The following is a 27,890-nucleotide window of genomic DNA, read 5'->3' as shown; positions in this document are numbered from 1 at the left end:
AGGGAAACACTAGGCTAAGGGTCTAGTCCAGCCACCAATGCAGATAATACGTTGCAGTCTTAAGCAGCAGCATACACAAGGGAAGGCAACGTGAAAAAGCTCAGCGCTTCTAAAAGGTTGGAAACAACTGGGATCTGTAGATGGCAGGGTCAGAGGGGTGCCTTACCTCTTACTTGAGAGGTCCCAGGGTGCCTCTTTTCTTTACCCTTCCCAGAATGAGAAAGTTTTTTTTTCCACCCCTCTTTCTGTGAGAGGTACTCTGCAGAGGAGAAATATTTTGATGTGAACGTGTGCATTTTTTCCTTTGTATGGCAGGAGGGGTATGGCGCAGATTCACAAGACACCTATTGCAGAGGAGATCTCTGCGAATACAGATGCTTCTACTACTATCACTATTAGGCCAACAACTGAAAAAGTGCACTTACCGGACAAAATCAAATTACGTTGCAATCATGCATTTCTAATCAGTTACTTAAGGTGTCTTCAATACATTATACTCAACTAAACTAATACACTTCTTACACATCAGTGGCTGTCAGAAGTCTTTAGAACACGATTTCCAATCCCTCACAAGCAGATCACAAATCTAATATTATTTTAATTAGAATCAGAGGCATATCGGTAGCGTTACAAAACACATATGATTCAGTTGATCACCAGTAACGGAGGGTGACCAAAAAATTTAAAAGCTTAGGAAACAGTGAAGGATAAGCCATTGACCCTACAGTAGCAGATCACAAATAGCTCAGTGTGAACCTATTCCCAAGATGATCTACTAGTTTGCTGATACCACTTTCCAAGTTCTCTTCTAACAAATATAATCAACATGTGAGGGACAAACATTCAGGGTATAAACGCTTAGAGCAAAAAAAGAATCCTACTCTAACAGATGAGGACTGGATATCGAAACAGACATGGCAACTTCGGTCTCCTTTTTTAAGGCTTGGACATTAGGTTTTTTTGGTCTGTGGCAAGACCATTTACTTGTACATGGTACTCATTACTTTTCAACATGGTATTATCAGTTTATGACATTTTTTAATAATATGTTTATTTAGTGATTGATTTACTCAACAAATTACTTATCTTCAGTAATGCATTATCTGGTAGAGACAATATCTAGCTGCAGATTCCTTACCTTTGAATTTACCAGACGTCAGACTGGATCCAGAAATGTTTTGCGTGAGCAGTACCCCTGCGCGCCGCCGCATGGCTCCGTCTGGCTCCACGTTACGTCGCTGGTGTCTCTGGCATCGGTTGTGACGTCGCACTCATCTATATAGCCAGCACCAAGGCACGCAGTGTCAGTTCCTTTTCACTTTTTCCACACCAGAACTGAAGAGCCATGAAGTGAACTGACTACTGTGAGTCAAAACTAGGGCCCTGTAAAGGGGAACAACCCTAGCCCTATCAATGAGTCCGCAGAGCAGGGAGGCATGGGTAGGTCTGTAAGGAATCTGCAGCTAGATATTGTCTCTACCAGATAATGCATTACCAAAGATAAGTAACTTGCTCATCTGACAGAGACTTCTAGCTGAAGATTCCTTACCTTTGAATAGATACCCAAGCCATACTTCCTGGTGGTGCTCTGCGGACAGATTTTCTAGGCTAAAAAGTCCTGCAGGACCATATGGGCGAAATGCTCGTCCCTACGGACTTGACTGTCCAGTCAGTAGTGTTTCACAAATGTGTGCAATGTAGCCCACGTTGCCGTCTGGCAGATGTCCAGGACTGGCATTCCACCGGCCAATGCCATGGTTGCAGCCTTCCCCCTCGTATAATTTGCGCGCCCCAGCGCAAAATGGTTAACTTCTGCACTGCCCGACCATTTTGAATTACCCACTAAGACTTGGTCGTCCTCCCGGAACTCTATTGTGGAGTCAAAGTAGAATGACCATGCTCTTTTTGGGTCCAGACGATGGAGACGTTCCTCTTCCTTACAGGGAAGTGGGTGAGCAATAAAGGTGGGCAAAGTGACCGTTTGACCCAGATGGAATGGAGCCACCACTTTTGATAGAAATAAGGCACAGCTGCAAAGCACCACCTTATCCCAGAATGTAATAAAGTAGTAGGCTTGAATGACAAAGCCTGCAATTCACTCACCCTCCGGGCAGGTTTTATCACCAGTAGAAAGGCTGTCTTGATGTTAAGCAGCCACAAGGGACAATTGTGTAAAGGCTCAAAGGGAGCACACATGAGATATGCGAGAACCAGACTGAGATCCCACTGCAGCATGATAAAGGGCATAGGTGGAAACATATGTACAAGCCCTTTTAAGAACCTATTTACAGTAGGGGATTTGAACTAGGAGGGTTGGACTGGCAGTCACAAGAAAGCGGACAGAGCAGACCCTTAAGAGTACCTAAAGCAGAGGCTTGCTGGGCAAGGGTAAGAGTAAAAATAAGAATATTAGACAAAGAAGCAGAACAAGGTTCAATAGACCTTCCTGGTCAATAATTTACAAAATGTTGCCAAAGGCTGGTGTATACTGTCTTAGTAGATGGCCGCCTGCCCACCAAGATTACATTAGAAACTTCGGGAGGAAAGTCGAAAGCTATCTGTCACGGTTCAATCTTCATGCAAGGAGGCAGAGAGTCAACAGGTTCGGGTGGAGGACACTGCTGCTGCTGCAACAGAAGATTCTCCCGAAAAGGCAGACTGATTAGAGGATCGTGCCCATTCGAAGAAGCTCTATATACCAGATTCTCGGTGCCCAGTCCAATGCCTCAAGAATGACTTGGGCCCAGTTGTGCTTGATCTTGAAGTGGTATGAGCGGAAAGGCATACATGAGGCTTGGGCTCCATTTGCAACAAAAAGTGTTGCCGAGCGATAGCTCCCTTGGAAACGCCAGCGCGCAAAACTGCAGACATTGCATTCTCTACAGAGGCTAACCAAGGCTCTCACTACTAATGAAAGAATCCTTGCACCACCTCCGAGTGGAGACACCATTCGTGATCCGCTAGGCATCGATGGCATAGTTTGTCACCCCTGGCATTCATAGAGCCTGCCAGGTGTTGAACTACCATGTTCAAGACCTGCTGTTTCAGCCATATCCAGAGGAGTAGAGCCTCTAGATAAAGAGTCCAGGCCCCCACCCTGCCCTGGTTGTTACAGTACCACATGGCAGTCGTGTTGTCCATGAACACCTGCACCAACTCCCCCTTGGCAGAGGGAAGAAATGCTTTCAATGCTAGCCGGATCGCCCAAAGCTCAAACAAGTATATGTGGAGCCGAGACTCCGCTGGAGACCAGTGCCCCATTAGCTCCACCTCTCCCAGATGGCCACCCCATCCCAGGAGTGACGCATCAGTCACTACTGAAAGATCTGTTCTAGGAAGGGAGAGGGTTCTGCCTCTGACCCAATTGCGGTTCGTTAACCACTGCTGCAGATCTCTTGCAGTTCTGTCCGAGATCTGAACACCTGTGAGATTTCCCTTATGCTGCACCTACTGGAGCTTCAGGTCCCTCTGTAGAACCTGCATACGCCATCTGGCATAATTTAACAACAGAATGTAGAAGGCCATGAGTCCGAGCAGCCTCACAGTCATTCTCACCGAAATCCAGGATAAAGGCTGAAACATCGGTCCCTTAATCTGAATATCCTGGTCTCGATGTTTGGGAGGATAAGCCCAAAACTGCAATGTGTCCACAAAGGCTCCGATGAAAGGAAGTGTTTGAGAAGGAGTCAGGTGTGACTTCGGTACATTTATAGAGAATCCCAGCAAATGCAGGAGGTCTGCAGTAGTTTGGAGGTGGGAGATGACAGCTGGGGAGAAAGCACCTTCAACAGCCAGTCGCCAAGGAAGGCTGATACCCCTAACCTACGCAGATGAGCTTCGACCACCACCATCACCTTAGTGAACACCTAAGGGGCACTGGTAAGGCCTAAGGGTAGCTTGGTTAAATGAAAGTGCTTGTGGACATACCCTGAACTGCATACAACACCTGTGAGCCGGCAGGATGAGGATGTGAAAATATGCATCCTGCAAGTTCTGAGCTACCAGCCAGTCTCCTTGGTCTAGGGCAGACACAAGACCTGTGCCAACATGAGCATCTTGTACTTCTCCTTTTTGAGGAAGAGATGGACGGTCTGAAGGCTCAGAAAAGGATGTAGACCTTTGTTCTTTTTCAGTATCAGAAAGTAGCGGGAGTAACAACTACTATCTACTTCTGGAATCAGATGTTTCTCTATAGCTCCCTTAGCCAGGTGAGCTGAAACTTTCTCTCGGAGTAATAATAAATGATCCTTCGCCAGCTGATATTGAATTGGGGGTAAAGGAGGAGGAAAAGAAAAAAAGGGAAGAGAAAAGCAATCCTGAATGATCTGCAAGACCCATTTGTCTGATGTTATGGACCTCCAGCAGAGGTGATGAATTCCCCTTACAACTGGAGTGACATGGTTTTGCAGAACCAAACTAGGAATGCTTGGAGGCTACTGCTGCCGGAGGCTGCCGCTGCTGGGGGCTAAGTGGCAGATGACTTCTGGCTACCATTCCCACAAGGTCCTAATGTACTGTGTCCATGTCCTTGCACAACTTGGGAAGTCTGTGCAGGACGGAGTCTGGGGTATGGCTTACGAGGTTGATAACCCCTTCAATTGCCATGAAAGGGGCAAAGAGTAGATTGGACACAAGGTATAACCGAGGGGACCAAGGATTTGGCCGTAGCACAAGATTCCTTGAAATGCTCCAAAGCCAATTCTGCCTTTTCACCAAAAAGATGAGTCCGGTGAAATGGCATGTCCATGAGGTCATCCTGGACATCACACGAGAAGCCAGATGTTATCAACCAGGTGTGACACCAGAAGGACACCTTCGACGTAACCGCTCTACGAAGCGAGTCAGTTGTATTTAAGCAGCACCAAATGGTGACCTTTGCTTCATCTTTCACCGCCTGTGAGAATGCAGGAAAGTTGGATCTTTCTTGCATGTCTACCCTTACTTTTTGCTTGGTGTCAGAGAGTTTTGAGTGTAGTTTACAGGGATCCCAATTGAAGTGCTCTCTTCTCTAAATTCTCTGGTAAGTACGTTTTACACCCCATAATTGGCATACTGGGGACCATGCAAACTGTGTCTGCAGAGCTGCCATTGCAGCCTGCATGAAATGATGTATGCACCTCTCACTTTGGATATAAAGTTTCCCTTATATCCTGGTTACTGCACTTTTCTTTACCTATAAGTCACCCCTAAGGTAGGCCCTTCAGTCTAAGGGAGGGAGCATGGGTCCAATTATGTGGGAACCTCTGCACAAGCAGAGGTACCCCTACAAGCCCGGACTCCATTTTCTGGGCTTTGTAAGTGTGGGATAGCCACTATAAGGTATGTAGGGTACACTGGCAAGTTGAGATGTCCAACTACATAATGGCTGCCCCGAACCTGGTCATGTTTGCATCAAACATGTTGGAATCATGCAACTACACTGATTCCATTGTTAGTTGCATACCACCATGTACTGGGGGCTCCTTAGAGGACCCCTCCAATATCTATCTGTGTAGCCTTAGAGGGTCTGCCTGCCAGCCCACACTCCTGCCGACCCTAGACAGTGTTCTGCCCCTCTGTTGTTGAGCTTAATTCAGGCAGGGGAAGCTGAACAAAGAATTTCCTGTAACGGAGAGGTGAGACCACCTTCCTTTAGGATTAGGTAGGGTGGGGGCGCCTCCCAGGACCACTAGACTGCATTGAAGGGCATATTTTGTGCCTCCTTGCATACACCAGTTTTGCCCAGTTCAGGAGCCCTTGTCTCCCGTTCTGGCACGAAACTACACAAAGGACAGGGGAGCGTCCACCCCCTGTCCAGCTCTTCCCTAGGGAAGTGCCCAGAGCCCCTCTAGGTGGTCACCTGATTCTGCCATCTTGAATCTTGGCCCATTGGGAGCATTTGACTGGCTAGGTCAACTGAGCAGCGTCCCTGACCCTCCTCTGATAGGTGGGTCATCTTTGAAAAGGTCCTGCCCTATTTAGGGCTACTTAAGGGGTCCCCTGAGAGTGGGTCCTTAGATTCATCCCGACAACAACTTCTAGATCTGACTGCCTGTCATCGGAAGACTGTCCAAAGATTGCTGTTGATGGATACTGAACCCCTGCTGTGCTTCAAGCCAGGACCTACTGCTCCAGAGGGTATATCTCTGTTGCATTTTCGTGTCTGTGCTTTTCAAGTTCAGCAACTCTGTGGCTGTGGATCCTTCGAGTCACCAAGGACTCAACCTGCATCTCAGCAAGAAGGAATCTCCCTTGGAGGGAAGGTGTCACTTTCCTGCATGTGCAGGTACCTCTACGCCGACGACCAGTGTGCTGATCCAGCTGTCTCACAGACATCGCCTGGCTCTGAAACACAGGTGGTGGATTGTTGGTACTCCAGAGGCCTGACAAGTCTTCCCTGCAACTTGGGCAACTATAATTAATCCCTCTTCAGCCAACGTGAATCACCTCCCTGTGCACCTTGTCTGTTTGTCGATACTAAACCTTGTTGACTCTCCTCACGAAAGATCTTCAGGCTCCAAGAACCCCCAGCCTCCAGCACTGCACAGTACAAAGAACGATGTATAGCCTGCATCTTCTCCATCGTGGGCCTTCATCTCCTGTGTGCTGCTGAGTCCTTCTTGCGACTCCCTGTGCTTGTTGCCAGAGGGTCCTCAGGAGGGCTCCGTCGATTCCTGCTGGCTCTCCTACATGCTGAGGGCCGGCCCTGACTTATCTGTGATGGGTTAGTCACACAGACCTTGCCGATCTGCAACACAGCATGTTATCCAGCAAACCATTATTTGAATTTGCCAAGGCTTGTTGGTGGTCCTGCCAGCCACTGACCTTCCTGCACTCATCGACCGCTGAGGGACAGCTCGTGTGCAGCTCCTGTGCTCCTGCATCGTCTCCTGCACTCCTACTTGGTCACATGTGCTCCACAACTGCTGCTTCCTCCTCACCATGCTCCAGCAAGAACCTCCACCCAGAGCTGGTATTGTGCTCCTGTGTCTCCTGGTCACCTCTGGATGGTTTGGACTCTGTGCCCTGGGGGTTCCTAGCTACGCACCTTGGATTCGTTCCATGTTTCCCCTGGGGTCCTCTTACCTTGGGTTCTAGTGCCATTTTGGTACGTACCTCACATTCCACTATTTAGTATATTGTTTGGCCCCATGGTTGGGCCCTATGTGTTTTTCTATGCTCATTACGTCTTTCTAAATTATTTCTGATGTGTAATTGATATTTATGGGCAGGAAATATACCAATGTTAGTGTCTAGAGTGTACTAATAAATACAAAGTATTTTTATACTCACATGGTGTGGTTCTTTCTTGTGTGAAACGCTTACTGACTACAGAGGTACATGCCATTGCTTTACACCCCTTCTGAATAAGTCATAGCTGCTCTCCACGGCTACCACTTGAGAGCTCTGGTTTTCAGGAGCCTAAACACTATCACTAAGGGTTGCCTGGACACTGTGTACAGTGCCTCACCATAGGTGGACACTATAAACTGAGCCAGCCTCCTACAGAGAGCATGGCCCGGGCCTCCTCCAGGACCTGTAGCTGCACTTGCGCAACCATTTCCCACAAAGTGTGAGAGAAACAGCCAAATAAGTATGACAGCAATGCAAGGCTGGTAAAAGAAAACTTCTTCTTTCCAAGTGCATCCAGTCTCTTGGCTTTTCTATTCGGGGGAGCAGATGGGAACGCGCCATGGGACGTTGAAGCCTGAACCGCCAAGCTCTCAGCTGTGGGTGCTGTTCCTGTGGTTTGAGTGGTCTGCCATTTATTTAAGTATTATCCTTCTACCTGTGTCTGGTATTCTTTTGTAACATGCACACGTCACTTTTCTCTTGTAACACACTGTTTGCTACCTCTTACATTTTGTTTGCTTTAGATACTTGCACAAGTGCCACCATTGCCTACGTAACGTTTGTTCTTGTATTGTAGTATTATACCTCTACTTGTTCTTTGTATGCCTTTGTAACTTGCACCCGTCACTTTTTTCCTCCTGTAATGCACCGTTTGCTACCTCTTGTATTTTGTTTGCTCACAATTGTCACTTTTACCTCATGTAACTTAACATTTGCTTTTGTAATTTGTTCACTTGTAATTTTCTCCTCATGTAACTTTAACGTTCATATTGTGAAGCGCTCTGACACCTTCGGGTAAAGTCTGCGCTATATAAAAACGAATAAAATAAATAAAAAATAAATAAATAAATAAAACTTGGATCACCCAACGCAGGGCGATGGCAGGGTGCTATTGTCCTGTTCACAGGAACCCCTGTACTAGACTTAGACCACATGCCTAGAAGGACAGCTGGCAGTGCTTCATTAGAGGACAAAAGAGGTTCGGACGACGAAGACCAGGTTGAAGCACTTCGGTCAAGAGATTAGTCTTGACCTGCACCGAGGCAAACTATAGGTCCAGGACCTCAGCTGCCCACCTCACCACCATGGCATAAGATGCCCCCTTCTCCATAGCCACATGTGTCCGGTCCACTGGCCTCTCCTAGCTAGTCATACCAGTCCAATTGCTCACAAGGAGCTTTCAGCTGGTGTTCCAGAGACCCCTCCTATTCTTCTTCCATGCCTGAAACCTCTTCAAAATGAACAGGCAACTACGTATAATATCTGGGCTCCATTGATGCTGGAGTTGACGTCAACCGACGTTGTTCCGAGTCATCTGTTATTAGAATGGGGCTGGCACTGGAGGCATCAACTTCAGGCTGGGGAAGTCAAGTTGGCACCACTGGCACCGACCCGGATACGGAATTGGATCCATGAGATTCCACCGGTGCCAAGGTAGGAATGTCGGTGTGGAGCCTCTCCCGACCCCACGGGCCAGAAGGTGCACCAGAGGGTTTGGTCTGCTCAAAAATGCAACACATGACCTCGTAGGACTATGTCCCTTGAGCTGGGTTCGCTCCGCCTCCCAGAAAAGTGGGAAGGCGAGCAGTCAAACCTAGCACAATTCCACCGAACCATGCCTAGAGTGTCAATGCTCTTTACCGGTCTTTTCGCCAGACGAAGTGAAGTCAAAGTCCATTAGGACTTCTTCTAATGCCTCTTACCCGAGTGTCTTGAGGACCTTTAGTGCGAAGAAGAGTACTTGGGGCTCCTGAAGCGGTCCATGACTTTCTCTTCTTCGATCAGGACTGGGACCGCTGAGGAGTCTCGCTAGATGCCGACTGCCGGGCCGCAAAGTGTTTTATGGATCGCTCACGCAAGGTCTTCGGGGTCATGGTACAACAGACCGAGCATGACGATGAGTCATGTCGAGCTCAAGACACCACAAACAGACGAGATGGGGGTCGGTTACCCACATGGTGCGGGGCAGGTGCCACACGGCTTGCAACCTACCTGTGTAGAGGTCATCCCTCTCTTGACAAAATATTTTAAAAAGCCTGTCAAAAAGAGACAGATGGGTAGCTCTTCTCCGGATCAGCTCTAACTGGCATGGTAACTGGCATGGAAAGAAAAGAACTGACACCAAGCATATGGGGTGCCCCTATGTAGGTGACCGTGATGTCACGACTGATACCAACGATGCAGGCGACGTCAAGCGGAGATGGAGGGTGCCACTCGACGGCACACTGGGGTACTACTCACGCAAAAACGTTTGCCGGATCAAGTCTGACACCTGGGACATTCAAAGGTAAGAATCTGCTGTTCAAAGTCTCTATCAAATGCATTTTTATAGTGGTTCCAAAGAACAAGTTTCTAGAAAACAAAACAAAAACATGACAAGAAGGCATATTAAGTTTAATGGTTAATCATGGGGTAGCACTGCTTTCAATGAGGAATTAAGGATATGCTGCTAAACGGATAAGCAAGTTATGCAAGATGAACATTAAAAAGCACCATAATACAAATAAGAAAAATCAATGGCAGATGGGCCAACTGTAGAATAATACAAATAAAAAATGAAAGATGGCTTACACAATAAGATTTTTTTAACACAGAGTTCAAGAGGGGCTATCATTTACAGTAAGATAGCAGAGCTGTTATCCATGCATGAAGGTCAGTTAGTAAGCACTGTCTAATTGCATTGATTTGAAAATCCAACTGTAAAAAGAAATAGTTTATATTTATTGATAGTTTATATCTACCAAAAGTACCCTTTAAAGGTCTGTACATATCAGGCAGATACTTGGAAAATTATTAAATGCAGCCTTGAAGACACACAATAGGTTTTGAATGGCTCAACTATACATTTTTCGTTTTCATATTAAACCTGGTCAATCTTCCACTATCCTGAATGAGAAAAAAGGATCAACTTCAGACACTAGATCTTCAAGGGAGGTAAATATCAGCAGAGTGATACAAAAACAGTATCTGCGAGATGTTTCGTAAATGGGTAGAAAGATAAGTAAATATTTCTTATGTACTGTCTTACACAGCTGTTTCCAAGCATTCCAATGTGTCTGAAAGCAATGATTTACAGATGCTGGGTATGACTGAAGACACCAAGGCAAAAATCTCTGCTTACCACAATTCAGATTCCATTAGGTTATTATTCACAAGCCAAGGGTGCTAGTAAATTATATCCAGAAAAAAAAATTCTGCTACGTATATGTCCTGAAGATAGACCATGCTATGTCACTGGCCAGCTGGGATGAAGTGATGGCTATGATGAAGTGATGGCTATCATGAAAGTGATTAAGTATGAAATTTACTACACAGACCTGTAAACAAAGTCACTTGGTAGTAAGGCTACTACTGCAGTTCATTAGATATCTTCCATTGCCAACTAATGTGAACCCTACTGCTAAACTGTAGCACTAGGAAAAACTGTCCCTTAGTATTTCAAGTGAAGGTCATGGGTACACATAGCATGTTCACCACAACTATCTTCAGTACGGGCATGCAACACTTATGTTTTTGAGTGGGATTTAGGCAGTGGAAAACTGAAAAGGACCACTAGATTAATATTTACCGACTTATTCCCCTGTGATTTATCTTTCTTTACTGTTACTTACGTACAATACTCCTGCGAAAACTCAAAGGACATGATCATCAACAAGATAACATTGGCAGTGCAGTGACAACTTGGAACAAATGAGAATCATGCAGAGCAACATATGTTATTAACTGAATATATACAGTGTGGCCTACACGGTTTCCATCCATAGAAAAGAAGGAAAAATAATTGCTTACCTGTAACCCTAATTCCCTTCCAGGCGAATCCTGACTAAAGTCATAAGCACTGAATAGTCCTGCCCAAGTGCAGGGACCCTGCAGGACTTTGAGAAAATATATATATGATCTTGGTGCAGGCGTTAAGAAGGCTACTAGGGAGGAAACAATTAACAACGAAGGTCCCAGGCTAATCACAACATACAGCAGTGAGGAAAGAAAAATTAGGGCCGTAGTTAAGAAAAAGTGGCCCATAGTACTGACTGATGTAGTGTTAAGTACAAGACTGCCCAGTACTCCCATGATTACGTTTAGGAGAGCTAAAACATGGGTCTGTCCTAGATAAACGTAGCCCTGAAACTAGACAAAATACCATGTGGCTTCAACCAGCACAAGGATTCCGTAAATGCTCCACTTGTATAGAGTGCAAATTCGGAACTAATGCAACCCACTACCAAACTCCTTTTAGCACAAGAGATACGGCTATTTCAGGTAGTTTCAATTGCAAAACGGAGTTTGACATATACGTCCTGACATGCACTTGTGGCCTTAACTACATTGGTATTATGTCAGAATTTTGCAGCATCTTCGTGCAATTTTGCACAGTGACCCTGCCTACCCTGTAGCACGTCATTTTAAGAGAACCCACAACAATGAGGTTACATGCTTAAAATATTTTGTGATGGGCTCAGTTCCGAAATCTCGCAGAGGGGGAAATCGTGAACGTCAGTTGGGACAACTTGAAATCAAAATGATTTTGGAATTTGACAGTAAATGGCCAAACAGGTTGAACAATACAGAGGACATGTACAATTTTCTTTAATTAGTTTAAATTTAGTTTCCCGTGAATTGTACACATCAAAATAGTCAGCATATGTGTCTTTTATGAAACACAAAGTTTTGTTTACTCTTTTGTCTTAATAAGTAGTTTCCCTATTAAGTAGGTTTTAATAAGTAGGTTCCCTATTATTAAGCACAATATCATATAGGTTTTATTGCTTTACAATATTCGAAGAACTAATGCCTTTTATATGAAAACAAATCATTTTAACAACTCTTTGCACTATTTTTCCGATGTGATGAATTTTAGGAATGTTATTTACATGATTTTAACAATACTACCCAGAAATGTTTTTTTTATTGTTAATAATATTTATACATTTATTTAATGATACGGATGGCACTTTAATTCAAATAACTTTTGCACTATTTGCACAGTTTTCCAAGGTAATTTGATTGCTGCTTTGTTTCAATTTTTGCACTTTAGTGGTTCCTCCAAACTACAGGATTCTGTTTAATATTTAAATCATGCGATTTTAAACAATGTCTGGGTTAAAGAAAGAAAAAACAAATATAATCTTGACTGTATATATATTTTAGAAAAAACTCTTCTTCACCTGTGTATTTATACAGACAGAATCATTAGAAGAGCCTGCATTATGAGGTTAATATGCTGCTAAGTGTAAATAATCAAATGTATTTTTACATTTTACATTTTTAAATTGCATTAGTGAGCATTTATGAAATTGAGATTTACCTCTGTTTTTCATTGATGAAAACGATAGAATGCTCAGCAAACAGAATGAAAGTATGTTTTCACTTTCTATGGTCATGTGACCAAAAACGTGATGGAGGTGGGTGTGCACTTCAAGCATTTAAAAAGAATCATTTTTGCTGTGACCCGTATGTGAACAAGGACTCTCGGGCCCGAAACGCGTTGTTGCTGAAAATTTTGGTCTAAATAAACCATCTCGCCAGATTCCTGTGGTCCGTCTCTTTCTTCGCCAGTCCTTGGAGGTTGTTGGAGGACACGTTCTGTTGAATATAATATATATATATATATATATATATATATATATATACATATACACACACACCAGGAAACTCTCCCCACACTTTGCTTCTTCTGCAAAAGAAAGAGCGCAGACCACAGGGCTCAATTGCTGCAAGATTTATTGGTGTTCTTTTCGCGATGCAGCGGCAGCCATGACGCGTTTCGTCCCGTGCAGGGGACTTGTTCACATGACGCGCTCATGGTTTGCAATTGGTTTAAATGCTTTCATTTGTTTTCACTTTTTTCTGCATGTGTCACGTGATAAAAACCTTTAAAGTGCTATTGCAAGACAATAACTATGTTACATAGTCATACTCCGATGTATGTACAACATTGTGTTCTAAGTCAGTGATTATAAGGATCATATATATATATATATATATATATAGTGATAAATGGCTTTTGTCATTTTACAGCTCGGCAAGGACAGCACTGTGTTAGTCTTATGCTTAAAGACTTTGCTGTAGAAATGGCAAAAGACTTTGTCCTTTTCTATCTCGGCGTGGATGGCACTGTGCTAATCTTATGCTTAAAGACTTTGATAGAAAAACAGACATTTTAGGTGAGCAGATCTAGAGTGTCGCTGGTGTTGAGTAACCCTGGGCGAAGAACTACGCTCCGTTCGCGGAGCTTGCGGAGTTTTGGCAACTCCGCGTTCTACGGAGAACGCGAAGCTGTCGATTACTCCGCGATCCGGTGCGTAGCGTAGTTCTCGCGCGCTGAATAACATTATCGCGTGCGCCGGGGGTAAGTTCGCGCGATATTTGACGCGATCACGCACTTTGGAAATAAGGGAACGCAAGCGGGCGGGACAAACCTCTTGAGTAACTTAGCGCGCTAGCTATCTCGAGCATGCAGGCAGCGCCCCGAACACGCGCACCGCGCCCCCGAAGACGAAAAACGGCGCGCGAACGGGTCTAGCAAGCTACTACGCATGTCCGCGGAGCTACGCGAAGGTCGCGGAGTGCAACTGCGTCTTCGCGTAGCTCCGCGGAGTGCGGCTCCGCGAACTACGCCCAGGGTTAGTGTTGAGAGTGCTCTAACAGGAGCTGCCTTCCACCTAAACTGAGAACTACTCAGAGTTCTCCTCTTCTTTTTTGCATAATTTATGCGTTACTCTATGCCTGAAAGGGTTTTGTTTAGACTTATACTGGGTGCTCCCTTGTGTCTGGACAAAGCTATACCTCTTTGAAGAGCTCTAATTAGAGCGAAACACTGTGTCAGGGGTTGCTTTTAATCATTTCAGGTTGGCTTGAGTTGGTATTTTACCATTTCAAAGTTGTAATATTATGCCTTGAGTGATGAATGGCTTTTGTCATTTTACAGCTCGGCAAGGACAGCACTGTGTTAGTCCTATGCTTTAAGACTTTGATGTAGAAATGGCAAAAGACTTTGTCCTTTTCTATCTCGGCATGGATGGCACTGTGCTAATCTTATGCTTAAAGATTTTGATAGAAAAACATACATTTTAGGTGAGCAGATCTAGAGTGTCGCTGGTGTTGAGAGCGCTCTAACAGGAGCTGCTTTCCACCTAAACTGAGAACTACCCAGAGTTCTCTTCTCCTATTTTTTGTGTGTGTGTATATATATATATGTATGTATATATATATATATATATATATATATATATATATATATATATATATATATATATATATATATATATATATATATATTCACTGAAAAAACCATAGGTTATAGACCATATATAGTTAGGAATTAGCATTTAAAAAACCTTATTTTACTCACACAAAACCATTGAAATTCCATATATAGTTAGTTGCACTAACTATATATCGCGCACCCGTAATCCACTGCTGATGATGTCACATATTACATCATTCATGACATGGTCAGTGACATCACTGATGACATCACTGATGACATCTCAAATGACATCACTGATGACAACATCCAGTGATTATGTGTTTCTGTAAAGTTTAAATATGTTTTACATATTGAAGAATGAGTGGATGTATAAGTGTCTGAATGAAGGTTTTAGTAGGTGCGTGATTGACTGTATGAGTGAGTGATTAAATGCGTCTTACTAAATGCACGGGTTAGTGACTAAACTGTCTGAAAGTGTGCATCAGCATGTCTGTTGTTGTGCAAGCTGCTGCATGTGTTGATCAGTAGCTATATAAGTAGCTATATGGGTTATTGATTGGTTGCACAAGTATTTGTATGGGAGACTGAGTGTGTGTATGACTGGCTGGGAGGTGTGTGACTCTGTGCAGATCAATGTGTACTTGTATCAGTGATTCTATAAGAGAGTAAGTATGTGTTAGTATATGTTTTAAAATGTAAGGTACTCTATGTTTAACTGTGTAGATTAGAAAATGGAACTGTGATTGATTCTTTACAGGACTGACTAGGTGTGTGAGTAACTCCATGGATGAGTGGCAGAGTGTGAGTGTCTGTATAGGTGTATGAGTGCATATGATAGTGTTGTAAAGATGAGTGATTGTATGTATGAATGATTGTATGGGTGAATGAGTGAATGTGTGTGTAGACGTAGGAATCAGTGAGTGGGTATGTAGTAACTAGTATTGGTGTGTCAATGGTTTCAAAAATTATACTCTGTATTTAACACTGGGTGTAACAGAGGTTATATTAAAGTGTGAGGAGATGCATTGTATTGTCACATTAATGATATCATCATTGATGTGACCATTGATGTCAAATGAGATATCATCAGTGATGTCATTTGAGATGTCATCAGTGATGTCATCAGTGATGTCACTGACCATGTCATGAATGATGTAATATGTGACATCATCAGCAGTGGATTACGGGTGCGCGATATATAGTTAGTGCAACTAACTATATATGGAATTTCAATGGTTTTGTGTGAGTAAAATAAGGTTTTTTAAATGCTAATTCCTAACTATATATGGTCTATAACCTATGGTTTTTTCAGTGAATTTTCAAGGTTTTGTAAATGCTAATTCCTAACTATATATGGTCTATAACCTATGGTTTTTTCTGTGAATTTCATTGGTTTTTTAACAGCTAATATCTGTAGCTGTAAAATGTATTCTTCTTTAAATCCAAAAATATATTTTATATGTTTATGAATAATTTTTTTTTTTAAATATTTTTTTTTCTTCGTTCCCGCTTCGCGAATCGGGAAGCTTCCCGTTAGCTGACCTTGATGCCGCGAAATAGACCGCGAGCCGGTAAACGTTTCTTTACCGCAACTGCCGCGTTAGAAAACAACATCGTGACGCCTCCCGTCCGCATGACGTTTCGCGTTGTCGCGTGATACGTCATATGACGTGCTACGTTAGCGAACTCGTACGCTTACCGAGTCGCAAAGCACAGGTTTCTGGAAGCAAACCGGGAGGCCCTGCAAAGCGCGTAACGTAAACACAGCAGGTCATGTGACTTGGTAATAACACTTTTCATTGGTTCATTTCACTTTCGGTTTCCTAATGATGTAAGACTAGGTCATATGATCTAAAATGAACACTTTTCATTGGTTGAGAACTATTTTTTTTCCCAAATGGTGAAAATCCCTCCTTCTTTCCTCACTCTGACTTTCATCATTGTGAGAGAAAGACCCTTTGTTACCAGTGAGCAATGGCTTCTTTACTAGCTTCAGCTGGTGCTTCCCCACCACCTCCACCACATCCAAGGAAGAGTGGACCACCTGCTAAAGTTATAATTCAGCAAGAAGAGGAAGAAGAGGAACAGGACGACCTAGATAATCTCCCTATTATGGCCAGAAGATCTGTTGTACCGGAAGTAACGGGACCAGAGGGCAGGGAGATGGTGCCAAATATACAAACGAGATTTCGTGAAGTAAAACAAGTCTGCGTACATTGCAGTGGAATCATTTGCTACGCAGAAAGTAGCATCACTCTGATCAACAGAGCTATTAACAATCATGCTCATGTTTGTCCGAAACTCCCCAAACAATAAATTCTTTTTTTTGTTTTCTTCCTCCTGTTGAGCCCTTTACAATGAATCGTTTTCGTTGCCCCCTCCGAAAAAAAAACAAAAAAAATATAAAACTGTTCAGAAAAATTCAAAAAAAGTAAAAAAATGTTCAGAAAAATAATAAAAAAAATATAAAACAACAAAAACAATTTAAAAAAAAGTTCTTTTCAGAACTACCTCCCCGTTATAAAAAAATTGGTACAATATTTGCAACTGTGCCAACCTCTATTTCTCTTAGTTCGCTTCCCAGTTCGCTCCCCGGTACGCGAACCGGAAGCGAACCAAAAAATTTTTTTTATAAAAAAGAACAGTAAGTATAAGGGAAGGAAACAGACAGTTATGTTAAAAGAAAGACAGCTATAGGGGAGTAAACTAGAGATACTATTACCCGTAATCCACTGCTGATGATGTCACATATTACATCATTCATGACATGCTCAGTGACATCATCAGCAGAGGATTGCGGGTAACAGTATCCCTAGTTTATTCCCTATAGCTGTGTTTCTTTTAACATAACTGTCTGTTTCCTTCCCTTATACTTACTGTTCTTTTAAAAAATTTTTTTTTAGATCTGTCAGAAACAGTGAAAGTAATGAAATATAAAAGACTACGTAGAATATGAGCACTGTATGCAACAACTTTGACACTGACAGAAGCCTCACCTTCTCCATGCCTCCTACACAGTTCTACATGTACATCATAAATGCAAACAGAACAGAATTAATTATACATGTTAAATGGTTTATTTTTGCTGTTCTCAGAATGTATCAAATTTCACTAAAACAGTGACTTGAAGGTATTCATCATATAACAGCGGGGAAAAAAAAACACAATCAAAATGATTGTGTTTAAAAAACCCATACATTACAAATCAGAATTCAGAACTCCTTAAAGTTAACTTACTTTCCATGACGGCCAAGGATGTCCTATGAACAGCTTACACTCTGTTGTGCTGTTATTACTTTCAACCCGCCACTTTCTGAAAGAAAACCTCCATCGTTTTCAAAAACATGTTACATACAATAAATGACTTCTCGCTCTCTACCACACGATTCCACAAGGCCAAATCGTGTCAGAGCCATGTATAACTCTTGGATTTCTTGTAAGCCAATCCCGTCTTTTCGCATTTCCGCAACTTTCAGAATTAAAATGTTGAAGATCATTTACACAATCCTGGACTAGTAATATCTTCCCCTTCTTGCTCAATCATGTTCTACATTTCCTATCACACTGATACTGCTTACTATGAAGCAGACTTACACTACCTTTATGACTAGTACAATTATTTAATTCTCTACATCACTTTTAATCACAAAGCAATGTAAAACAGTAGACAGCATTGCAGACTTACATTCCCTCTACTCCATGTTTTGATTCGCTGCTTCAATTAGCTTATAAAAAGAAATAGTTTTTCTGAACTCATTCACAGTGCACGTATTTCTCAATAACGTCCAGTGTTATGGTAAAAAGTTATGTCTCTGTACTACACTTATCCTCAAGGCCAAATAGTGTAGGAGCCATGAGAACTTCTTGAAATTCCTCAGAGCACATCCCGAGATTCTTTCCCTAAAATTTTGGTTTTAAAAACACCAGGTAAGAGTTTTTAAGGTCATATGGCAATTTTTTTTTGAAAATGAAAACAGAATCATTGCAGAATGACCAGCCATTTCTACACTTTAAATAAGCTGTATAATGTCCTGATGTTATTGAAGGACCATCATGATATATAATTGCTACAGTTACAAAAGTCCTTCCTGATATTGACAACTGTGAAGCCACAAAATTTTTAATTAAAGTTGTCAATTTTGTTCCATCAGGCCTACATCGTTGGAACATTAAAATGACATACTGGCCATATGTTCGTATAAATAAAGTGGACATCATTTCAGATTTACATTGGCTACACTCCATGTTGTGATCAGCGGCTTTTACTAGCTTATTAAAAGAGACTGATTTACTGTCTGGCAAAGTTAAATATATAAATCTTTCTGAGTCTACACTAGTAGTAGCTGATACCCTACAGTTCTCGCAGTCATGCTGCCATTGATAAGAAAGCCCAAACAGGTGATCTACATCTACACCTTCATCATGCAATACATCAAGCATATACATTAAAAACTCCTGACAATCTTGCTGACTATTTTGAGAGAATTGTGTTTGGCCTGAACATCTGTCTAACAGATTTCGAATTTCAGACACACTTTCTATGTTTGTTCTATCAGTGCTACATTTCTCTAACACAGAATTTAACAAACTGCAAAATCTTTGATCCGAATTGACCACAATCTGTTCTTTTAAAGTTTCTAGAGAAAAGACAACATTAACCACTACATTAGCATAGCAGTTGACACCAGAACTGTTTTCAAATTGAAAACCAACAACATCTTCAACAGAATCCTTTTTGTTTCTGCTTATAATTTCAGGTTCATCAACTTTTCGTCTTTTTGCTACAACCTCCCCAGTATTGGTCACATTTCTTCGTTTCCGGCCTACCACACGTTTCTCAAACAAAGGATACTGAGGCAAATGTGGCGCATACTCTCTTCTCAACCTATTGTATTCCTTAACACAATCTAGATCCGCACAAATGTTTGTGACATCACACTCAATCAAGTACAATCCCGATAAAGTCCTAACTCGTGACAATGCCACATATGCCATACCCTCCTTGAACACAGAACTGCCAATATTCACCAATGCACAGTCTACACTTAAACCTTGCGATTTATGGATTGTCACCGCATATGCCAAGCAAACAGGAAACTGCTTACGACGAACATATAAGTCTTTTACAAGCAAAAATCTAGCAGAACAACGAGCAATTAGCTGTACTTCCTCAATGCCATCAAATTTAATTTTTAAAAATTCAATTCCATCTCTATTTCTGTATTTCACAAAATCAACAACATTACCCATTGATCCATTTACCAGACCTCTTTCAACATGTAAATTCCTTCTTAAAATTATACGGCAGTTCAAGCACACATTCAGAGTCTTTTCAAAACCCGCAGTTTTAGATATACTCTTCTCTAATGAATCCAATTTTGTTTTCAGATTCTCAGACAAAATAATTGTTGATCCCATATGCTCTACTCTGTCAATAGCTTCCAATTTCACAATCTCTTGCTTTTCTAAATGCAACATTTTGTTGTTGAATTTGGCACATTCTGCAAGAGTTGGCATCAAACATATTCCAGATTTTTTCTCAGTAACTTTCTGAAAAATATTCTCAGGCACAACATCTTCGTCTGGATATAAATTTGTCAGTAATCGTGCATGTAAAGCTTCTTTCCCATGCTCGGTCACTTTTCCAATTCTAACATCTTGTAGAATAGTCTTGTAAACTTCATCCTTTGCCTGACGCATATTTTCATGCAGTTCAGCATAATTGAAGTTTAACCATATATTGACGTTGCCAATACTCCCTAAGCACTTCCTGGTATCTTCATGCGTGAGCATTTTGAACACAGGTTGCCCTTTCACTGGTGTCAGCTGCAGAAGATCTCCAAAAACAATGATGTGTTTGCCACCAAATAACACATCATACTCTGTTTTGAGAACTTCTTGCATTCTCAAATGCACAAAGGCAAGCATAACATTGGAAACCATGCTTACTTCGTCAATGATAAGAAGTTTCATTTTCCTCAAGACTCTTGAAACTTCAAAACAAGCATCTCCAGATAGCTTGTGATATTCTAATTTGTTGTCATGCTCCACTGGCAGCATCAGTAAACGATGTAAAGTAATCCCTTTAATGTTATGTGCTGCCAGTCCAGTTGGAGCGGTGACAACACAAGACAGCGATGACTCTGTCCTTTCCTGCAAATAACATGAAATTGCTTTAATAAGGAAACTTTTTCCAGTTCCCGCTTCTCCACTCACGTACAGTCGGACAGGCTTCAACGACGTACATGAGCACTCTTTCTTATCATGACTTAATCCATGATCAATTTGCATGGTAAGTTCGTCATATATTTTCCTCTGCTCAACGTTGAGTTGTCTTTCCAACTCTTCTAAGTTAACCGCATCCTCCTGAGCATGTGCCATGGCTCTTTCCACTTCATTCATAGCAGTGGCAGCTTCATTTTCGATAAGAGGTCCTCCTAGTGGATCCTGACTCAATGAAGCAGAACTCTGACTGTCCTGAGAACTGTCTCTGGCAATCTCGGCTGCAATCGTTGCTTCCTGCTCAATTTCCACATTCAACATTTCTACATATTTGGGAAAAGCAGGACATTCTATGGTCTCCTTGGCAGCATTGAAAGAGTCTTCGTAACAGAGGAAATCTCCAAGCAGTTCCTCTTCTGCACGCCAAGGCTTAAAAAGTTGCAAAAGTGCTAAATAGAAAAACTCCTTTTTTTCAGGAGATTCGCCACTCAATTTTCGATGGTTTATCAAGTGGCATTTTCTTTGCTTGACCAGACATCCCTCACTTCCTATTACAGCATACACTCCTTTCTCAGTATCTTCTTTGATGTTCCTCTTGAATATGTAATTTTGCAGAACCTCATACAGACAAACATTCTCGAGGTGACTGCTTCGATTTGGATAATATGTATCCAACATGTTGCTCTTCAAAATGTCGGTACTGTTTGGCTCCTTTTCCGCCAAATACTCAATTTCCCGCACAGGTTTCAGAACTCGATTACGCGTTGCAGCAAGACCAACACTCGCCCAAACGATACTCCTGGACTTGGCATAGAGACTTGCTGAAGACAACCGGTCAGAACATTCGTAAGCTCCGATTTCTCGATGCGACAACATCTTCAGACTGAAACTGTACAACTTCTTGCTGAGGCTCTTTTCATGGGAAATGTCCTCCCACATATCCTTCAATTCTGTCTTCTCTTTTTTGGTGATGTAAGATGTCACATACCTAGCCACAGCCATACAGTTATCAGCCACAAACTGTATATCCATGTTAGCATTCCACATGGACAAAATCACCGGGTTGTAGTCGTTGATGTACTTAGACTCTTCGTTCCTCTTCAAATTGTATGTGTTTTTAGGTGATTTCTTCATCACATTATGTCGCAGCGAAGACATCAAACTGTTCACTCTTCCTTTAGAAATCACCGATCGTGGAAAGCCGAAACGACATTTGGTGTAGAACTTGTCTTTGTTCCGGAATTTACGACGACAGTACTTTCCACATCGATGGCTTTGGAAACGTAGAACTTTTTCTCTTAGGCTTTTTTTCTCCTTTGCGTTTGGAACAGCACACGTAGAATACTGTTCTATGAAACTCATCACTGAGTCGTCTGCATCCGTTCCAAATTTAGGTGCATCCTTGATCCACAGCAACATATGTATATGAGGAGCACCTCTTGCTTGGTACTCCTTCCTCCAGAAGAAATCCAACACCTCTCCAAGAGGTGGATTCTTCTTATTCATGATGAAAGACATCATACCTTCAAATCTATGATTGAAGTACCTACATACATTGACTGGATCCAAAGAGCACAGTTCTCCGGGTGTCTTGAATTCGATGTTTTCTACGTTAGCATTTGCCTCTCGTAGAAATTCAAGTAAGTCTTCCCAGCCATACTCAGCACAGCTCAAAGTGAGGAACCATGTGGGAGTTCCTAAGTTCCTCAGCATACATTTTAAATCACCATGACGACGGTACCAGTACTCATTAGTACCACGCTGACACGCCATGAGATTAATCAGGTGAGAATCCAAAATACTGTCTTGGACATTGACTTTATCCATAAAGTCACTTGCCGAGATGTTTTGCATGTGTATACCACTTTTCAAGATGTGGTTCACTGCATATGACAGTCCAGACAGATCGCTTTCAAACAGGAGATGAAACAAATAAGGAATGCATTGTCGAAACCTAGGATCTCCTGCATACAATCGCAAAGTCCGGTATTCAGAAGCAGGAATTTGATGAGGTCGCTCATCATATCTTCCTCCCTGACCTGTTGGAAAAAGCTGTGGGAAACACCGAGCTTCCAAACTTTCCTCCCAAACACTAATGGGACTCCCTTTCGCTTGTTTCATTTGAAACAACTCAATAGCATTCCCCATGACTTCCTTGGAATGCAAAGGATGAACACTATAATGTTCATATATTTCTTCACTAGTACAGGGTTCTACTTTCTCAATTTGACCAGCACACAAATCGCTATCCTCTTCCTCACTTACTTCCTCTTCTGCAACATATACATTTTTATAGTATTTATTATATTTTTTCAAATACAATGTTGCCCTTTTGACTTTCCTAACATCTACTAAATCTTGCCATATTTTCTTATTCTTTGTCGGAACCCCATTAACTAAGATAACCAGAGGTTCCTCTTCCACTTTTTCTACTCCAATTGTGTTAATGTTTTTCTTCAAATCTAGAGGCAAATAAACAACTCTTCCCTTTAATCCTCTCTGTAAATCTGATGGAGGCAATTTCCCTGTCTTTGGCTCCATTCTTACAATAGCCTGAAAGGGATGGATACTTTGAATCAAAATAGATTCATAAGTATTTAAATCCTTCAATTCAGAAGGAATTTCAACCAATTCCAGATTATTATGAACTGCTCTAGCAGGCATCTGGTTTTGATTTAATTTGTTACAACAATAAGTACACACACGTTGATCCAATCCCAAATCAAAACAATTTTCTACCATCAAGTATGTTGTAAAATCCTTCCATTCACTATTATTTTCCCTTTCACTTTTTCCATATAAATCCACTAACTTAGTCTGATTCTTATAATAAGTGCGTCGACAACACACACAAGTGAAATTTGGCCTCTCACTTGATTTCACCTCAAACGTTGCAATTTCCCTCTGGAAATTATCTGTACTGGAAACCTGTACACTATCTTCCACATTACTCTCTTCTTCTTGGTCAATTTCAACATTCTCCTCTTTACTTCCAAAGTAACAAAACTCAATTTCTTCACATATATTCTTCACATCTATTTCAGAACCATGCAAAAGAGCAGCGCATAATTGTTTTAGCATAATTGCTGGACTCTTAGCATAATACAACATTCTAACTAATTTCCTCACTTTATTATGATGCACTGCTAGCATCCTGAAATGATGAAAAACACTCTGGCATACTCTCCTGGAAAGACAAGCCAGTGAATGACCATGCAAACCTATCACTTCTCTCACTCTGCAAGGATCTAATTCTTGCAACAACTTCATTTTCTGCTTCAAACTTTTCTTACTAAATGACCGTATAAAATCACAAAGCAAATTGATGGAATCCTGTCGTACACTGCAAATACTACTACACTTCCAGGTGTACACAGGACCCTTAGGACGTCTCCCTAAAACCTCATTACCTAACACCTCTTCTATCTCTGTTCTCACAAGTTTTTCTTTTTCAACTGGACAACCATCTTTCACTTCATAAGCTCGACCACTGGTGTCAACTGCATGCACCAAATCATTATCCTGGAAATAACTCTCCTCATTAAAAAATGCCTCAGAGCTTGAACTATGCATCCATTCTCCAGAAAAAACTTCACAAAAATTACTACGATTAACTATTCTCTTCCATCTACTATTTCTTTTGAAATCATAAATTACCTTGTTTAGCTTCCTAATTCTATTGATTGTCAAAATAAATAACTTACGTTTAAATTCAAATGCCTGATCAATAACTTTCTCAACTATTTTTTTTCTCTTATAAAAAACCACTTTCTGCTGACCTTTCTTAATATTTTTTAACAAATTCCCAATTATCCTGTTGCGGAACATTCGTTTACGAATATCCCTAAACTGTTGTTTCCTTCTACTTTCATGCATAGAGTTATCTCTTACTCTAGCAGTAACATTTCTCATTGGCCTTTCCTTACCATTTGAATTCGGTCTCCTTTTCTGGAGTGAAACATTTTCTGTAGTAATATTTTTTTTACTACACATATTTCTTATGACTGTTTTTCGACTCTTACCCGGTGCTTTCTTGGTGACTTGACAAATCTTTTTGTTAGAGGACTGCTGCAATATTCCATGCTCCTGCTGTCTTTGACGTTTTCCAGCCTTTCTTACTCTTTCTTTGCTAGGCATCCTAAAATCTTGAAATAATGTGCAGTTGAATCTGTGGTAAAATATAATAAAAAATGTTATTAACCACTATTACCCAACAGTAAATTAATAACAGTCATCAAAAACTTAACACACTACTTAAGTATATAATATACTGAAGCCTATCTCCAATTTTTCACTGAACAGGACTCATCTCTTCTTAACCTTGGATAAACCTCACCTACTCTGTGTCCCCTGCACATAATTAAATGTAAAGGGACAGATTTATATTAACTAGCACATCCCCAGGGATGCACCAGTTAACGTGCACCGCTGCTCTGCCACCCACAGTGTGCCGCATTTACAATCAGATAGGACAAAGCTACATCAAAACCCTGCGCCTGCTTGAAGCAGGCATAGATCTTGACGCAGGTAGGCTGAAAGCTAAAGCAACAACTAAGTGTCGTGTGCAGAAGTTACAAAAAAGGAAAAATGGCGTTTAAACCAGTAATGAGACCATGCTAACGTAATACAGAGTAAAAATATCCAGGATCTACATCAGTTTGGGGTTCACGAACCTGGCAGGTACAAGGCACTGAGGCTTTCCACCGTGCATGTCTCATCCCAAAACATATGTTGTTTGTGAATGAAACAATTTCCCAGACCAAATGCTTTGGATTGGCTACTTCTAAAAAATTAAACACCCCTACTATCCCGGAGTTAGAGGAATACGATGGTTGGAGTAATTTTACTCGTTGTCTATTAAAGATTTACAGGCCCTACTCCGTAATTCTTCCTTTAACATTTCCAGTATAAATCCAAAAGGTTGACTGCTTTGGCAACGTGCCTTATCCACGGTTTAATAACGCTGCCTTTTGCTTTATATAAGTTTTCAAATTGTATGAAATATATACCAATAGGTCGTTATTAACCTTTAGGTAGTGGTTTTCTTCATCAAGTCTGGTCGCTTCCATACACATACAGATTTTCAAAGATGATCAAGAACTTTATCTGAATGGAGAGGAATGCACTGAGACGCCAGATCATTCACTAATGTGTAGGCACAGACAGTTACACGGTTCATGCAACAAACACCGACCAAATATGGCTTGCGTGTTGCAAGGCACGCCAGTTCCTGCTATCATCCCCACGTTCAAGTTCTTGGAAAATGGTAGTTATTTGATGCTCAATAATGAAGATTGTTCTGGGTTAATTAAAAGTATTCATTTTATCGTAACAGTAAATGAACGGGTTATTTGCTGCAGAAATGTTCTATTTCCTCCCACACATGAACATAGGGAGTTTTCAATCTGGCCACAAATACCAACCTTGGGAGCACATTTCAACAGCATGGCAAGAATAAGAGCTCTTTTGTCTCAGAGAGAGGTGGCCTTGAGTTCGGCCCGTGAAACTTTCGTGCTTCACATAGCGAACACCCGTACAGAGGTGCAGACCCTTTTAAATACAGATTCGACTTTGCATTTCAGCAAGATTACCCATTCATTTCCATGCAGCAGGAGGCCCATAGGAATGAAGGTGCAATTTGCGATTAGCAATTACCTCATCGCAAATTACGAATTTTTCCGACGGTGCAGGGGTATCTCAAGAACACCCTGCTGCACCCCTGAAAAAAAAATTTGGGGTCATATGGCGCACATAAATTTTGAAAACATTCCTTTACCTCAAAAACGATTTTCAACTCATAATTTGAAAACACTGCACATGGGGAAATGACTTAAAATGTCCTTAAGACACATAAAAGCATTTTTTGATTGCCTTTGCAGCATGTTTCAGTCACCTTTAACATGCCTATGTAACGGAAACATTCAAAATCTAAATTTGCCATGCACAGGTGGGAGCATATTTACAAGCAATTTGCTCCACAGACAAACTTCTTACATTGAAATGGGAAAGACTCTCAATTACCTTATAAAGAAGCAGACACCATTATGTCCTTCTCATCAATATTAAAACCATTGCTTTTTCTCAAAAACGATTTACAAGTCATAATTTGAAAACACTCCACAGCTCCTATGCACATAAAAGCCCTGTCAGTACTAATACTTCACATTTTCTCCAATTACAATTTCTCAAACAAACAAAATCTATTTGTGAAACACTTGAGACAAAGCAACATTTGAAAAACACAACTTTCTTCATAATTTTCTCCTTAAAGCACACTATTTTCTATCTAAATTAAAGAAATTTTTTCTCACCTTAGCAAGTACTTTGAGTTTCAAAACAGTCTCAGAAACACACCAATTTGTCTTCAGCAGAGCAAAAGGTATGCACTCCAGAGTCTGCAGCTATCAAAAGCACAGAAATGCTGTAATTCCTCACACAGATCTCTCATGTCACCCAATCAAAACTCTTCCCTCACTTTTTTTCAAAGCAAAACCCTTCCCCCCTCTGCCCCCTCTCTGCTTTTTCTGCATAGCAACCACCTCTTGCAAGACCTCTCACACAACAATGTTGCAATTGAACTCTGAACTCTCAGTGCACCTGCATATCCAAAGCATTCTTTCATTTAATGATTTTTTCTTCGCCACTCAAAATACATCTTTCAACGAACTCATCCATGCACACTAACTTTCTGTTTTCAGCAATCAAAATCCACCAATCACTCTTACTGCTTCATTAACACAGAAACTCCTCAGTTTTTTTCATTTTACACTCTCATTTTTTCAACTGCCATTTCATTGCCACACTTCATCTGACTGCAGGAGAACCTTCTCTCGCCATGTTTTCTGTCTGGATTGTTGGACATAGCTACATCTATTGGGCTCAAAGGTACGCTGAAAACAGGAATTTACCTAACCTCAATTTACAAGATGTGGAAATTAAGTGGTTTGGCCACAGAGGATTAAAATGTCACCAATTGATACCATTGGTGAAAACCTTTATGCATTTGCCAAAACCTGACCTGTTAATTGTGCACTGTGGAGGTAATGATTTGGGCACTTTGACTGGGGTAGGTCTGGAAATGCTTTTAAAGGACACCTTTGAGCAATTGATGGCACTTTTTCCTCAG

The 27,890-nt window shown here is 41.4% G+C and overlaps 1 protein-coding gene across 4 annotated transcripts in view; it reads right to left on the bottom strand.

Annotated features, from left to right (window-relative positions):
* The window catches only part of PPIP5K2 (diphosphoinositol pentakisphosphate kinase 2), a 1,596,028-nt gene that overhangs the window by 410,269 nt on the left and 1,157,869 nt on the right, over nucleotides 1–27,890 (bottom strand). The window contains exons 27-28 of one of the 4 annotated variants that reach the window (XM_078675453.1): nucleotides 7,269–7,283; nucleotides 167–241 (exon numbers count right to left, since the gene is read on the bottom strand). The exons of 1 other annotated variant lie outside the window; for it this stretch is intronic. In XM_078675453.1, the coding sequence (XP_078531579.1) occupies nucleotides 167–241; nucleotides 7,269–7,283 (90 nt within the window). Of the gene's footprint in view, nucleotides 1–166; nucleotides 242–7,268; nucleotides 7,284–9,871; nucleotides 10,030–27,890 lie in introns of those variants that run through there. 2 more of the 4 variants (XM_078675449.1, XM_078675450.1) reach the window with 2 other exon arrangements.

The sequence above is a fragment of the Lissotriton helveticus genome, chromosome 2_1 (assembly GCF_964261635.1).
Source record: "Lissotriton helveticus chromosome 2_1, aLisHel1.1, whole genome shotgun sequence".
NCBI lineage: Eukaryota > Metazoa > Chordata > Amphibia > Caudata > Salamandridae > Lissotriton > Lissotriton helveticus.
Note: the sequence above shows the minus strand (reverse complement) of the source record. Positions and strands in the feature narration are given on the sequence as shown.